This window comes from Setaria viridis, chromosome 1, assembly GCF_005286985.2.
Source record: "Setaria viridis chromosome 1, Setaria_viridis_v4.0, whole genome shotgun sequence".
Taxonomy (NCBI): Eukaryota; Viridiplantae; Streptophyta; class Magnoliopsida; order Poales; family Poaceae; genus Setaria; species Setaria viridis.
Genome location: NC_048263.2, coordinates 9999861 through 10015000, shown reverse-complemented (window position 1 = coordinate 10015000; position 15140 = coordinate 9999861). Strand labels below are relative to the sequence as shown.

Sequence of the window (15140 nt, the reverse complement as noted above, 5' to 3'; positions counted from 1 at the left end):
TCATTTACATAAGATTATCATAATAATTTACATAAGATTAATTTGTTGTTAATAAGGTCTCACTCTTTCAAAGTAACATTTTCTATTTTTTTTATCCTTGCAGATTGAAAATTGATTTTTTTTCAGCGGTTCTGTTATAAAAAAAAGGAGCTTGTTATCCCAACATGAGAAAAAAGATATCACCAGAGCTACCAATAACTGTGAAAGATATAGTAAATGGTCGTTTCATGTAACTATATGAGCATATTGTGAAAGTATTTCCTCCAAAATGTGAATCTCCATTATACTGAATACTATATTGGTGTGGCGTATGCCTAAATTTAGTTAATGAGATTAGTCAGTGATCATGGTTTCATGCTATCCTGTCCATTCAGGTTTTGTTTCCTTGCTTTCTGGCATGAGCAGGCCATGATCTGCCCATTGACAATTCAAAACGTGCTTCTGAACTCTGCTCAGTCAACCAGACTTTCTCCCCGAAATTGCTTCTGATTTGACTTTCCTAGCACTACGGCAAGCAAGGGACTGATGGTGTTTGCCACAATTTCTAGTTGTGTGATGTGTTGCAGTGCTAGATAGAATGTGCAAGAAATTGGTAGCTCGCCATTCAGATTATGTCTCGAGCCAATCGAACTATTGTAAGTATTTCATGTTAAATCACTCTTGTCATTATAATAACTCTCCGTGGTAATTATCATCTCAGGCCAATCAAATTATGGTAAGAATTACATGGTAAATTTGTCCTGGCATTTTTGTAACTCGTTCATCAGAACACTTGTATACAAACCACGTTCATGTATTCTCGTAACTCGTTCACTTCCTCGCCTGCAATTGTGGACTCGAATTCCAGTAATCAAAACGACTAAACAACGTGAATTAATTACGTGATCGTATCTTGTATTTTGAACGGAGAACCTGGTTGGGATCTTGACCAGATCGGAAGTTTAATTACCCGCGTTGATTAAAATGTAATGATGACCATGCACAATGATTATAGTAATGACCTGCGGCTCATCCTCGGCTCGCTCGCTCGGTGGTGGCTCGCGTATAGGTCGAGAGGGCAGCAACGCGCGTGGACCCTGATGATGGCCTATCGTGTCATGCCAAGTGACCTAGTTATAGAATAACTATTCTATAACTGACTACGGAGTATAATAATATATACTCCCTCCATCCCAAATTATAAGTCATTCCAAGAATTTGGAAGAGTAAAGCATCTCAAGTTTGACTAAATTTATAGAGAAAATTGTAAAGATTTATGATATCAAATAGGTATACTATAAAAATATAATTGATGAAGAATCTAATGATAGATGCAGAGACGGTGAAGAGTGCATCTATCAAAAGGAATAAAGGATCTCCGTTCGTCAAAAGAAATGGACAAACGCTTATAAGCAAAGTTTGATGCATTGTTAGCTCTGTGTATCTGATTATTTGCTGTACGTACTTGCCACACAAAAGAAACGGACGAATGCTTCTAAGCAAAGAGTTATTTGTTGCATTGTCGTGGAAGGAAGGTTTAGACGTCGCTGAAACCTGTTTAATTTATTATAAGCTAGGACTAGGAGTATCATGAGACGGTAGAGAGTAGTTGACGCGCGTTACCAACATCACATATGGTCAAAAGGCAGCGGCCGATGGATGCTAGAGAGTCAAATCTATGACGCTTCGATCGATGATAATAACTAATAAAAGGTTATATGACATGTCCTCCCTCTCATCTCGATCAAGACCCCTTAATAATATTATACATCTACTAAGCATGGGCATCCGTACAAACGCATGCACGCATGTGTGTTTATGTGTATATGTAAAGTCGCCAGGTCGGTAAAATAGCTAGCTAGTATATTACTTCTTAGACGTGCTCCGGCGTGTTGCCCGGCGGCGTGGCCGCGGCGGCGAGCACGGCGTTGCGCCTTCCTCGCTCTGACCGGCAGTTCTCTGCGAACTTGAGGCTGGCGCTGTGGCGTCCCAAGCTCTTCTCCTCCTCGCTCCACTCGGAGGCGTAGTAGCGCTCCTCGTCGGCGTCGGCGCTGGGCGGGAGGAGCATGGACCCCCATTGCGGGAAGTGGATGAGCACCAGCGGCAGCGTGCACACCATTGCCATGATGCCCATGTTCTGGATCCCCTTCCCCGTCGAGTAGTTTGACAGGGTGAAGAAGATGAGCTGCGTCACGCCGGCGCCGACGTTGCCGCCGGCGCCTGTCATGCCGGAGATGATCCCCAGCGAGCGGCGGGAGACGAAGGGGATGACGCCGAAGGTGGCGCCGCACGCGGCCTGCGCGCAGAAGGAGAAGAGCACCATGGCGGTGATGGAGGCCGGCAGTGACTTGGCGCTGCCGAGCCAGAGGCAGAATGCGCCGCCGGCGGTCTGGAGGATCCAGATGTTCCAGAGGCGGGCGCGCATGCCCCAGTAGCGCGCGCCGAGGTCGGAGAGGACGCCACCGAGGGGGCGCGACACGAGGTTGGCCATGCCGAAGCAGGCGGCGATGATGCCGGCGACGCGGATGTCGAGGTCGAACTGGTCGTAGAAGTACTCGGCGATGATGTTGTTGGTGGTGAGCTGCACGCCCATGCTGTAGCCGTAGATGAAGACGAAGACCCAGGTGCGGTAGTTGGTGACGGCGTGCATGAACACCTTGGAGAAGTTGTCCTTGTTGGCGTCGCCCTGCTTCTGGAGGTTGCGGAGGTTGCCATCGGGGAGGTCCTGCCCGGTGGTGAGCACGAGGATGCCCATGACCACGTGCATGAGCCCCGGGACGAAGTAGGCGATGCGCCACGCCTCGAACGGGGACACGCCGCACTTGAGGATGCCCTCGTAGACGAAGGGCATGATGAGCTGCGTGGCGCCGCCGCCCATGTCGCCCCAGCCCGACGCCAGCGCGTTCACCGTCCCGATGATCTTGATGTTGAACATGGTGCTGGTCCAGTACTGGCACGAGACGAACGTGGCGAGGGAGACGCCGATGAGGAAGCGGATGGTGATGTAACCGGCGGCGCTGTCGATGACGGCCATGCAGAAGACGGGGGGAGCGGCGAGCATCATGACGAAGGCGCAGCCGTAGCGCGGGCCGAGGAGGTCGCAGACGGCGCCCATGGCGAGGCGCGAGAAGATGGCGCCGGAGACGGAGGCGACGCCGGCGTTGCCGATGTCGGACTTGGTGAGGTTGAGGTTCTCGCGGATGATGGGGATGAGCGGCGCGGCGGCGAAGGTGGAGACGACGCAGGTGAAGAAGGACATCCAGGAGAGGTGGAAGGTGCGCATGTGCGGGTTGGCCATGGAGAGGATGCGGATGGACTTGGCCTTGTGCTCCGAGTCCACCGGCAGATCGAACTTCGCCGGCGCCGCGTCCTCCGCATCGGGGCGCCCATCCTCCGTGGAGAAGGAGAAGGTCGGCTCACGCCCGGTCACCCCGTGCACGCTGGCCATGGCACTCTCTACCTCTAGCTAGCTAGCTTCTTCTTCAACCTTCCGCCGCTAGCTTCTTACCCGAGGACTCGCTACTATACACCTGCTGAAAACCTTGTGTGCCTGCAGATAGGTGCTTGATCGAGCTCGATCGTGGTTGGATCCAGCATCGATGGATGGGGCTTTATAGCCGGGGGTGCCGATCGAGCTGACATTTTTAAATTAGGGCATCCTGAATGATAAGTACTCTGGAGAAGTTGACATTGCCTGCAGATAGGTGGAGTGGCCAGCATCGGATGGCGTGCGCGGTGCAACTCCCCGGCATGTGCCTGCTGCTGAACCCCACACGGTCGTTTCTGACTTTGCACCAGGTGGAAGCGACGTCTCAGCAGTCAGGCAGCATGAGCTTCTCATTTTTCCGTTTAACGACTACTACGTACGTGTACGTACTGTGCACAGATGCATGTGCTCAGATTTACCTAACCTCGGTACAAAATTACAAGGTCAAATCTCCATGCATTTCCTGCTCTGTGTGCTAGGTAGTTCAAAGTTGTTACTTAACTACAGCTAGCAGGGGTTAAATGTTAGACTTAACTACCTCAAAGTTGTTATGGCTTTCTAAGATTTTTGCTCTTCACTCTTCAGTAGCTGGTGCATTTTCACCTGCGAGGGGGTGTTTGGTTACGAGGTGCTAAACTTTAACAGTATCACATTGGATGTTCGGATGCTAATTAGGAGAACTAAACATGAGCTAATTATAAAACTAATTGCAGAACCCTGTGCTAATTCGCGTGACGAATCTATTAAGTCTAATTAATCCATCATTAGCAAATGGTTACTGTAGCACCACATTGTCAAATCATGGACTAATTAGGCTTAATAGATTCGTCTCACGAATTACACTCCATCTGTGCAATTAGTTTTGTAATTAATCTATATTAAATACTCCTAATTAGCATCCAAACATTCGATGTGACGGGTGTTATTTAACACCATGGAGCCAAACAGGCTCAGTCATATTGGTGGCGGGAGATGAGATGACTCAATTTAAGGTACGTAGTTATGATCGATAAGCGTGGTTGCATGTAGGCATGCTACTTTATAGAAAGGGGTGCATATACCTGCTACTATCAAGCATATTCCTTTCTACGGAATTATCATGCATGGATATTATATTGTTTGACAAATGTGTTAGCCAATAAAAATAATTCACGAACTGCTGACAGTAGACAAAGATACACATTCTTGCCACAAATTTTAACAATAATGCTTTCATCATCTTAAGTTTCGAGCTATAGCAAAGAAGTTAGATACAATGTCAAATAAAGTTACGGACAAAATGTTTTTATTAGAAAGGGACAAATAAATTTTAGTGATGCTGGCTGCTCATGCATGATTAATCTGCTAAAAAAACAAGTGTATATATGCCATAAGAAACAAAATGAAATAACTAGCTTGTTTAACAAGTGCCTCTTCTTATATATACATATATATAGTTCATCTCGAGCTTTTCTAGATCTGATGAAGTGATGATGATGCTTGTCGAGTCCGAATATTCGTTCTCGACGTCGACGCGTCGGCATTGCTTTGTACATTTGTTAATGCTGAGACTGTCTTTGACCTTAGCACACAAATAAATGCATGCGTCTGAGAAAAGTCGCCCTCATGTTGTTAGGTGCTTCTCCTGCAGCCGTACAAGGGCCCACGATCTAAAACAAACAAAACTGCTCAACTCACAATCAAGTAGGGTGATTTGAACCTTCCAAGTTTAATATATGGATGTAAATTTATAGGAGGTAGGAGGGCTTGGGCTTGAGCCCGGTCCGCCCCTGTGCGTATAGATCCACTCCCTCCGTTCCAAATTGTAGGTCGTTTTGGTTTTTCTAGGTTCATATATATTATTATGCATCTAGACATACTATATCTAGATGCATAATAATATCTATGCACCTAGAAAAATCAAAATGACCTACAATTTGAAACGGAGGGAGTAAATGGTTAGTTGGAAGAAATTTTGTTAAAAATCATGACAAGCATCTTGCTCTTAGATTAATTTAGATGTATGGGAGGAAAAGGGTTGGTCATAGTAAGTAATTCATAACTAGTTTTTTGTATAAAAAAATATATGTACAATGTACGTCATCTGTTGTTAGTTTGTCTCAGATGTCACGCATATTTAAAAATGGGTGGAGTATCAATGAAGCTAGATGTTATTGTTTGTGCCACAGCTCCCATTTTCTTAGAAAGTAGGAAGGATCCGAGTCTTTCCTTTTCTTTGCAGACAATAAGGAAAATGATATAACTTTAATCGGTCTCAATTAAAAAAGTACTCCCTGAGACTAGGAGGGCATCTTTTACTTTGGTTCAAAGGCCAATGCGCAGGTAAGATCAAATTACTCAATTAGTTTACCACAAACTTCCTGCAAGTAGGAGTAGTTTGGATGGTAAAGAAGTTGCCTCTGAGCGTACCGTAGGGTAGGTGTGGGCTCTCGTTGCTTTGCAGTCGGCTCCCGTACGGCTGCCTCTCTCCGGGTTCTGCGGTGTTTGACTTTCTTCGTGGCCGTGCAAGGATCGATCCATGTGAAAATCGTCGTCCTGGCTACAAGCTACTGGTGAAGTTTCGTGCCCCTGCATGCTCCTAGTGCTTAGATTACCAGCTACGCGACAACTGATACGTTGACAGCTACACGTATAATAAATTTGGAACAGCTAGCTCTCTCGACAAAGATAATCAAGTAAGCTTTTTTTTTTCTTTTTGAAATTTGACAAAAGATGCATACTCAAGTTAGCTAAACGGAAGGGGAATAATCGCGTGCGCCCAACAACCATGGAGATTGGGCCTCCTCTCTTACTCGAGAAGGACAGCTGGGAGGGCGCAGCCATGTGGTGTGGGACCAACTTCTTTCCTTTGACCGACTATGCTAGGCTCTTGTGTGTTCACATGCAAATATGATTAATTATATTGGATTATTCATTTTGAAATCAACGGTGAGATAAATGTATCGTGGATAGATGAGAAAATTATGGGTAAGTGGAAAATCTAACTGTTGGACGAATGATCTTAGGCCCTGTTTAGTTACCCCAAAATTCCAACTTTGACACTATGCAAAAAGAAGATTCCCCATCACATCAAACTTGCGGTACATGCATGGAGTACTGAATGTAGACGAAATCAAAACTAATTGCACAGTTTTGTTGTACTTTGCGAGACGAATCTTTTGAGCCTAATTAGTCAATATTTGGATAATAATTCACAAATACAAACGAAACGCTACAGTTGCGCTACAGTAATTTTGGTTGTCCAAAGTTGAGCAACTAAACAAAGCCTTATATCATGTCAGAGAAAAGTTGAGATAAATCATGCTGCCGCAAATATACGTGAGATTGCTTTTCCCTAACCAACCCCCCCCCCCCCCCCACACACACACCGCAAATGTGATATAATTCAGCTTATACACATACACATGTAAGCTGAACTAAACAAACTCCCTCGATTCTTCGAGGATGGTGGATGCGTGCATGTGGATGGTGGATACGCCAAAGTTCATCGCTCCTCGATCGAAAACACGATCAAATACGTAGCTAATAACAAGCACTCCGTTGACAAAACTACTAGCAAAAGTTAACTTATCTTCTTCCAAAGAAAAAGATTACTTATCTGTGGGATGCCAACCTTGCTATATGCATGCACGATAGGCTATCGCGAGTCAAAGTACACGTCGATCCGCTGCCTGCTTCTTGGGTGGGTCCCAATATTCCTTCTCTCAACCTCCACGTACCGTTGCTTGTTTACGACTCTGACTTGAGCGCACACAGCCGAACGTACACCAGCCGTACAGCAACGAGCCAACGACCCCCCGCACCACCCACCACCGTCTGCTTAAACTAACAACTGCTTAACCATATTCAAAAAAGCTCTGCATTCAGGTCCGTACATTGCATGGCGCAAGTGGTGCGATGGCGCAACAATTAGCTCACTAAAGCATGTTACATAATCTAATCTTTCCCACGTCAAGCTCAATAACTCACAGATCATGACGCCTCACCTTCCATCGACAACAACGGCACGAGGCTGATGCATACGCAGATGCAATTGACAGTTAGCGAAATTGCAGCTTAGCGCGAGCCCGCGAGGCATTAATTGTTATATGGTTTGTGTTTGCACCGTGACCTCCTCGTAAACATAGGCAGGGGCATGCTCTGCAACATCTCCGGTCGTAAATATAATGAACTTATTGGAGGAGGTTATTTTTGATGTCTAAATTAGACACATATTTGAAGAACGACTCGTGACGCTATTTTTCTCGAATTTTTTGATCCTTGGTTTTTCTTTTGGTTTCCAAAGTACTTCTCTTCAACACCCCCCAGAGTTACTGCAAATAATTTCAAAGTCAACTCTAGAGCAGGCATCCTGACACCCCTCTACAATAAAATTGGACGAACAATGGCCCTCTTAGCCTATTCAAAGGTGGCTTTGCACTAATCTATTCATGTTACACATGGTCCAATTCAGATTTTCAGAGCAATGTTTAAGCAAGGGTGCAAATGCCAAATGGGTTCCTCTCTCTTTCAGCTCGACACCTCCTTCCACTACTAAAAATATTTTTTTTCAGGAGAAAGCACTCGATCGATCGAGTGTCCTAACCGATCACCTTGATTGATGGCCGGGTAACTTGATGAGTTTTCGCAATCCATCCATTCCATCCAAGCAAATGCTTCAGTTGTTGCTTGTTTGCATTAACAAATACTTTATCTGCATTTGGTCGGTCAGAAGAATACTTTATCTGCACCCGGCTGCCGGCCAGGCAGGCAGACGATCAATAAGCAGATCTGTACTCCGAACACCCGATCGGAGATTCGTTCCTACTCAAACAATGCAAGTTGCAATCCCCCTGCATGCTGCTGACTGCCCACTGACTCAGACACTCTCACTGAGTCAGTGCACGTATGGCACCACATCAGCAGTCGGACCAGCTGATCGATCCCCATGAGAATCCAAGAGGAAACCTTCAGACTTTTTCCCTCCAAGCTGAAGAGGAGAACAACAATGCGAGACAAGATCGATCACCTAAGGCTGGAGCTCGGCAATCCTCACTGATGACCAACCAAAGGCAGTTACCGCGTAATTTCCCGCTGAAAGATTCTCTTAAGCCCTGGCGCCAGACAAGTTGGGTGAAGATGCTCATGCAGTTAATCGATGGTATAATCTCTGGAGACGCCCGGCAGAGATTATACCATTGGTTAAGCACTGCCAGACAGTTTGGTCAGCACCGAGCTTGAGACGCCCCGCGGAGGACAGCAGGGAGGCGCGTTCCGCCTTGATGGCGAGCGCGTCCAGGACGTTGGCATTCATCTTTCTTCCCTGCGGAGAGCGGCAGGCCAAGGTAGGATTGGGGGAATCCCGCCACCGGCCACTCCATGATGACAGCAAGCTCTTGTCTAAAGCCTGAAATAGAATAGTAGCATCAGGACCAGGATCAGGAAGTGCAATGTTATAGCATGGCTATCGACCAAAGATATAAGATTTCATGAACATTTCAGAATGCACTGGTATTAATTGGTAGCTCAGATTTATAATTTTACTGACCTCCCAGATATCCTAGTCGGTGTGCAGACCTAGAGGAACTGCGTTGCTCCTTACACTTGCCTCTGAAAAGGGTTGGCTCCTGAGGAATGATGCTAAGTTTCATCAGGCCCTTCAGTTCCATGGTGCAAATGGCCAAATGTCGATCATCAAATGCCAGAAGAGTCGTCTTCCTGCGCCCCGTTCTGCTCCATGATCATCAAATGTTTCAGAAGGACGGCAAAAGCTTTGCTATAGTTTTATTGCAAGAAAAAGAAACAGACCAGTTTTTTAAGGGGAAACTGGACCGAAAACCTTGCAACTATGAAGGTTGACAACTACTCAACAAACAACTAAAAGACCACGCACCCTAAACACCAACTAAGCACACCCTACCAAGCATCTAGGCAACTCACAAGACCACAGAACAAGACTAACAGAGAACAACAGCTGCAACGGAAGACTGCACCAGAAAGCAACTAAACTCAGCAACTGGCCAACAGCAAATGTCAAAGAAAGCTCCCAACTGACAAGGTGACAAGCAGCTACCAACTGAAAGACGAGCTTTTAAATTTTCTAAATATATTCTTCCCTTAGATGGCCATGAAGGTGCAGACCTACTGTCGCTGATGAACACTGGGGGCCTTGAACACTGAATCCATGAGCCCTTAGAAGAACTTACTTGATGCTTTCAGGGCACAATGAGCTGAGACTCCTAATATACGCGAAGAGGCATCTTGCAGTTGCAATCACTGCATAGACACCAGCAACAACTGCGACACTAAACTGGTGGTTTTGAACTGCAATTGCAAGCCAATAAGTTGCCAAGCGATGCAGGATGACAAACGCACACTGCACAACTATTATCAGGACAAGGAGAAACCAACCTGCCCTAGGACACTGAAACATAGTCCTTGTATGGTTTCAGTCCAGAAGGCTTTTGCATGAGAGACTCGTCTATGCATATCTCTATTCCAAAATTACTCTGAAATCCAAGTCCTCTTAATTTCGTTGTGGGTTTTTGTAGTTCATTACTCATTATATGGAACTTTGATGTATAATCAACTTTTGCAATGGGAGGAGAGAAATCAATAACTGCCAGATTCATTTGCTTATATTGCTAAAAAGTTGCATTTTGTGGAAATTTTAGAACTTGCACAATTCTCATGTGAATAAATCAGATTAGCATGGTTTTTGTTGCCCGTAGCAACATACGGGAACTTAACTAGTACCTGTACATATTTTCTATTCTCTACTTTAATGAAAAGGCAGAGCACTTGCATTGCCCTCAAAAAAGAAAAGGCATAGGAGAAAACAAGCATCAGTAAATAAAGAGAGAAACATCATTGCAAATCGATAAAATAGAGGCAAGTATGCAGATTTGTTTGGGATTATAATTGGAACCTATCACTGTCCTACATAACAACACAAATACAAGCTCATCTTTTTTTTTTCATTTGAAATTCTATGGTCTGACATGCTAGTAGTCATGTTACATCAATAACTATTCATCAATTGAGTATAAGCCTTGTGTAGAGAAGAACGTTACAGCAATCTGGTAGCTCTCTTGCACATCAGGTCATCAGCTCTGCTGAGAACCATCTTTGCCATAAAAATACAATCTTTCATTTTCAATTACTCCTTTGAGAATCAAAACTGCCGCCGCCTCATCCAGATTCTTGTTGTATCCGCTGCACGCAAATGACTGGATACAGTTTGGACAACCATCCAAGTTGGTGCAGGTACATGTTGAAATAAGTTGTAAAGCACCAATCAGCAGCTCCCCAAAGAGCAGCTTCACCTGTGATGCCAAGCCAATGCCACCGGGGTGTTTGTTGTACAACAGAATTCTTTCAGGAGTTTTAGAGGTTTGTTGAGGATCTGCACACCATGTCCCGAGATCAGAAGCACTGCACATCATATGCAAAGGTACTATGCTGAGGAGAGCATGCGATGCAGCATGGACACCGCCTTGAAATCCTAATTTCCTTTGCTCGACGGCTGCCCTTACTGATTTGGGAACAGTCACCCAAGCAGCTTGAGTATCGAAGGAGTATGGAGGCAAGTCAACCTCAATGCTGTCAGATAACACGTTGTTCGATTTCCAAATGCGATCGAAGCAGGTCCACTCGGTCGTCACCTTGCAACTGTTTGCTTGAGCAGTCGTCCTGACCATGCCAGTTTTAGATGATGACGCACTCGTAGGAGGCAAAGCAATATCACTCTACAGTCAGCTGTCCTTGAGGAGTGATCAAGCCTCTCAACACCTGAAAGAAAGCCTTGCTTTCCTCAATCTCCTCGAGCACTCGATAACCTTGCTTGTCGATCACCTTGTACCGATCATGCTCGATTGCTCGTATGCTCACCGTACGCGACGGGCTCTTGTTGTCGGGTCCAACATATTTCCGCACGCCTGAATTGTTCACCAGACATCCTTTTTCTTTCAGAGCCACCATCACACTGTTCAAACCAGAACCGAAGTACCTCTCATAGTCTCATCGTGCTACGGACATAACGGCTTTTCAAAAGCAGCACAGGCAAGATGCTGCCCCAGGACCTTGTGGTTCTGCGAATCGACCTGGCAATGCTCGACCGGCTTGCCAAACAGCTTCTGCGGGAAGTTCATGAAGTACTGGTCCAGAGCACCCTCGAAGCCGACATAGACAGAAATGGGCTCCTTCGACCTGCGTCCAGATCGCCCAGCCTGCTGCCAGAAGCTGGCAATGCTTCCGGGAAACCCGAGGTGCAGCGTCGCGTCGATGTGGCCGGACATCGATCCCGAGCTCAAGCGCGTTCGTCATCGCCACGCCACGAAGCTTGCCCCCGAAGAGATCAGCCTCGATCCTCCTCCGGTCCTCCGCGACGTAGCCGCCACGGTACACGCAGATGGAGTTCGCGAGCTCCGGCGACGTCTCGTCGAGCACCTCGCGCGTGCGCGCGAGCACCATTTCGCAGAGCTTCTTCGTCTTGCAGAAGGCGATGCAGCGGAGGCCGTGCTGGACCATCTCGGCGAACAGGTAGGAGACCTCCTGCACCGGGCTCGGCCGCCTCTCCTGCGCCCTGGCCACCGACGGGTTCCACAGCAAGAAGTGCTTGGCGCCGCAGGGGCTCCCGTCGGTGTTGACGAGCTCGACGTCGTCGAGCTTGGCGAGCTCCATGACGTGCTCCTTGGGGTTCGCCAATGTCGCCGTGCAGAAGATGAACTTGGGATGGCTGCCGTAGACATCCGCTCAGACGCGCTTCAACCTCCTCAGGATGAGTGCGGTGTGGCAGCCGAAGGCGCCCTTGTAGGAATGCGCCTCGTCGATGACGACGTACTCGAGGTTGGATAGGATCCTCCTGAACTGAGCGTGAGACGGCAGGATGGACATGTGGAGCATGTCAGGGTTGGTGATGAGCTGCCGCGCGCTGTCCCTGATCTTCGCGCGGTCTTTCATCGGAGTGTCGCCGTCGTAGATGCTGACGTGGGAATTGTTATTGTTGGATTGGCCCTGGGTCATCTCGAGCAGGGTCTTGAGCTGGTCCTGCGCGAGCGCCTTGGTGGGGAAGATGTAGAGCGCGCACGACGTCGAGCTCGGCGGCGAGATGGACTCGAGCACGGGGACGTTGTAGCACAGGGACTTGCCGCTGGACGTCGAGGTGGAGACGACGACGTGCCTGCCGCCGGATACGGCGGCGGCGATGGCCTCCGCCTAGTGGCTGTACAGCCTCGTGACCCCGATGGCGTTGAGCGCGTTCATGGTGTGCGGCGAGAGGTGAGGAGGGAGCGGGCAGAAGGACGCCTCCCTGCCGGAGATCTCTTGGACGTGGCGGATCTGGCCGTGCCTCCCGAGCCCTTGCTTGCCGGAGATCTCTTTGAGAGCTTGGCGTCGAGGATGAGCTTTCCGCCGCGGAGGAAGAGGTGGAAGGCCGGGGCGGCCTGCGCGGGCGGGAAGGAGGCCCGCAGCGCCGCCTTGAGGTCCCGCACGGTGGCCGCGGCGGGGAGGCGGACGGTGGTGGTGCGGCCGTCGAGCGCGCGCACCGGGAGCACCACGGCGCGCTGGTCTTTCCCCGCCATTGCCGACGACGGGGAAGGAGACCGGAGCGCGCGAATCGCAAGCGAGATCGCTGCGCCTTGCCGTCGTCGTCTGATTTTGTCAGGACGGCGCGGCGGTGGTGTGTTCGACACGGAGCATGAGTCCGACCCGGAAAGCGTAGTTGCGGTTCGAGACTACTGGGCCAGCTTTTGGGGGCCGCCAACGATTCAGCCCGCTGAGGACGGGGCGCGGCAAGCAGACCTGTTTCGGTGGCGAATGGCCGGAGTAATCTCTTGAGCCCAGCTTCGACGGGCTACAGGCTTCTTTCGGCCGCGACCCAATATCCGCGTCATCTATGGGCCTACTACTTCGGCGGTGTCGGATTACTGGACTGATTGTCGCGTGGCCCCGAATGAACAGACTCTCGTCCTTGGGCTTTTTCCCCATTCCACTCTGCAGATTTTTTCAATATTCTGAATAGCGGGCTATAACATTTAGCGGATAATTTTGCTCCACTGTATCCCGCTTTACCCGCTATTTAGTATAATGATATTGCAGTGGCAGTTGCTAAAAATTGATATAGCCCACTATTTAGTACAATAATATTATTATAGTGACAGTTACCGAAAATTGCAATAGCCCGTTATTTTGAATATTGAATTTTTATCCACGGGAAGCCACGATTCGGCCCAGTCTAACGTTACAGGAGTTAACTACGTCGCGCACTGGTACGGTTCACGGAAATTTGATTTGCACTCATGGATTTGGCACCGACAGTGGCTTAACTTTCATTTTGCCCCCAATTCTACAATAATACCACTCCATAGACTAGTGCTCATATCATAGCCTCATAGGCGGTGTTTCATGGATTGCAGGGTCAGCTCCGAATATTTTCTGATGATGTTGCTTAAGCCTGGATGGTCAGAGTAAATTGTGGCAAAGTTTCAGCCGTCTCTGGTTTTCAGCCGGGAAGCCGCTCCCTCCGTTCAAAATTATAATTCATTTCAACTTTTTTGAAGAGTCAAAGAATCTTAAGTTTGACCAAATTTATACAATAAAGTACTGCCATTTATGATACCAAATAAGTACTATTAGTTTCTTCACTAAATATATTTTCATAGTATATCTATTCGGTGCCATAAACTTTTGTGATCTTTTCTATAATTTTGGTCAAACATAAAATGGTTTGACTCTCCAAAGAAAGTTGGAATGAGTTATAATTTGAAACGGAGGGTGTCGGTGTTTAGACCGGGCAACCTACCGAGAGGGGTGCCCGAGGTAGTGTTTTGGTTAGTGGGGCTCGTCGAGATAAAAAACTCGAAGGTAAACGCAGACACACGATTTAGACAAGTCGCTGAATAGTGTAATACCCTACGTCCTGTATGTTGGTTGGATTGAATTGCCTTGGAGAAGGTCCCTGCCTCACCTTCTATTGCAAGGTTACAGGTCGGTTAGTTACAAGAATACTAGTCGGATATTACAACGAGTACTTTTCTAATCGTCAACTAGTTCCTGCCTTTCCATGTAGACTACGCCGCCCTGCGCCATGGTCTCCATATCAGATGCGTCTCGATGTCCAACCCTATATTTAGGACTGTCCAAACCTTCTGGTGGGCCTATAGATGTATATACGATAAGCCCCCGAGTACTTTTTAGTCAAATGCAGTAGTTTCGAGTATTTTTGTAGACTTCACCAACTAGTTTTGGTGTTCTTCGAGTACTTTATCTGGTTGAATCTCCAAAGGTACCCGAAAACTGCCATGCGGCTAGAATGTGCTCAAGCCTCATTTAACTTTAGTTTTCTATCTTTCAACCTTGAATTTTATATGGAAGTGCGACAAAAGTCACACTCCATATGGAATAGTCCCCGAGCCTTAGGTTGAATCGAAGAATCAGGCTGAGGGTCGATCTGTAATTTGCATTACTTTCCCCTTAAAATCTGGAGAATAACCTTTTTATCGATGGACATGTGGCACACAGCCCCCAAGCCTTTAGCCGACTAGTTTGGTGGGTATAAGGGTCAATCTTTGGTCAACATGACCATCTATTGAAGGAAACCGTATCTTCTCCGAAAATAAAGGTAACTACCAATTAGGTTTTCTGATTTGCGGGAATCCTGTGTTTCAAAATCCCTTTAATTGCGTAGTTATTACAG

The 15140-nt window shown here is 47.4% G+C and overlaps 1 protein-coding gene and 1 pseudogene across 1 annotated transcript; both read right to left on the bottom strand.

The window, feature by feature from the left end:
- Positions 1-1658: 1658 nt before the first annotated feature.
- Positions 1659-3584, bottom strand: LOC117852281 (high-affinity nitrate transporter 2.1). Its single transcript, XM_034734302.2, has one exon. The coding sequence runs from the start codon at positions 3425-3427 to the stop codon at positions 1853-1855; it is 1575 nt and encodes a 524-aa protein (XP_034590193.1). The 5' UTR covers positions 3428-3584; the 3' UTR covers positions 1659-1852.
- Positions 3585-10512: 6928 nt separating this feature from the next.
- On the bottom strand, positions 10513-13026 carry LOC117853794 (uncharacterized; annotated as a pseudogene).
- Positions 13027-15140: the final 2114 nt, after the last annotated feature.

Excerpts from the sequence above, each read along its gene's own strand:
- LOC117852281 (XM_034734302.2), bottom strand. The coding sequence starts at position 3,427 with ATGGCCAGCGTGCACGGGGTGACCGGGCGTGAGCCGACCTTCTCCTTC.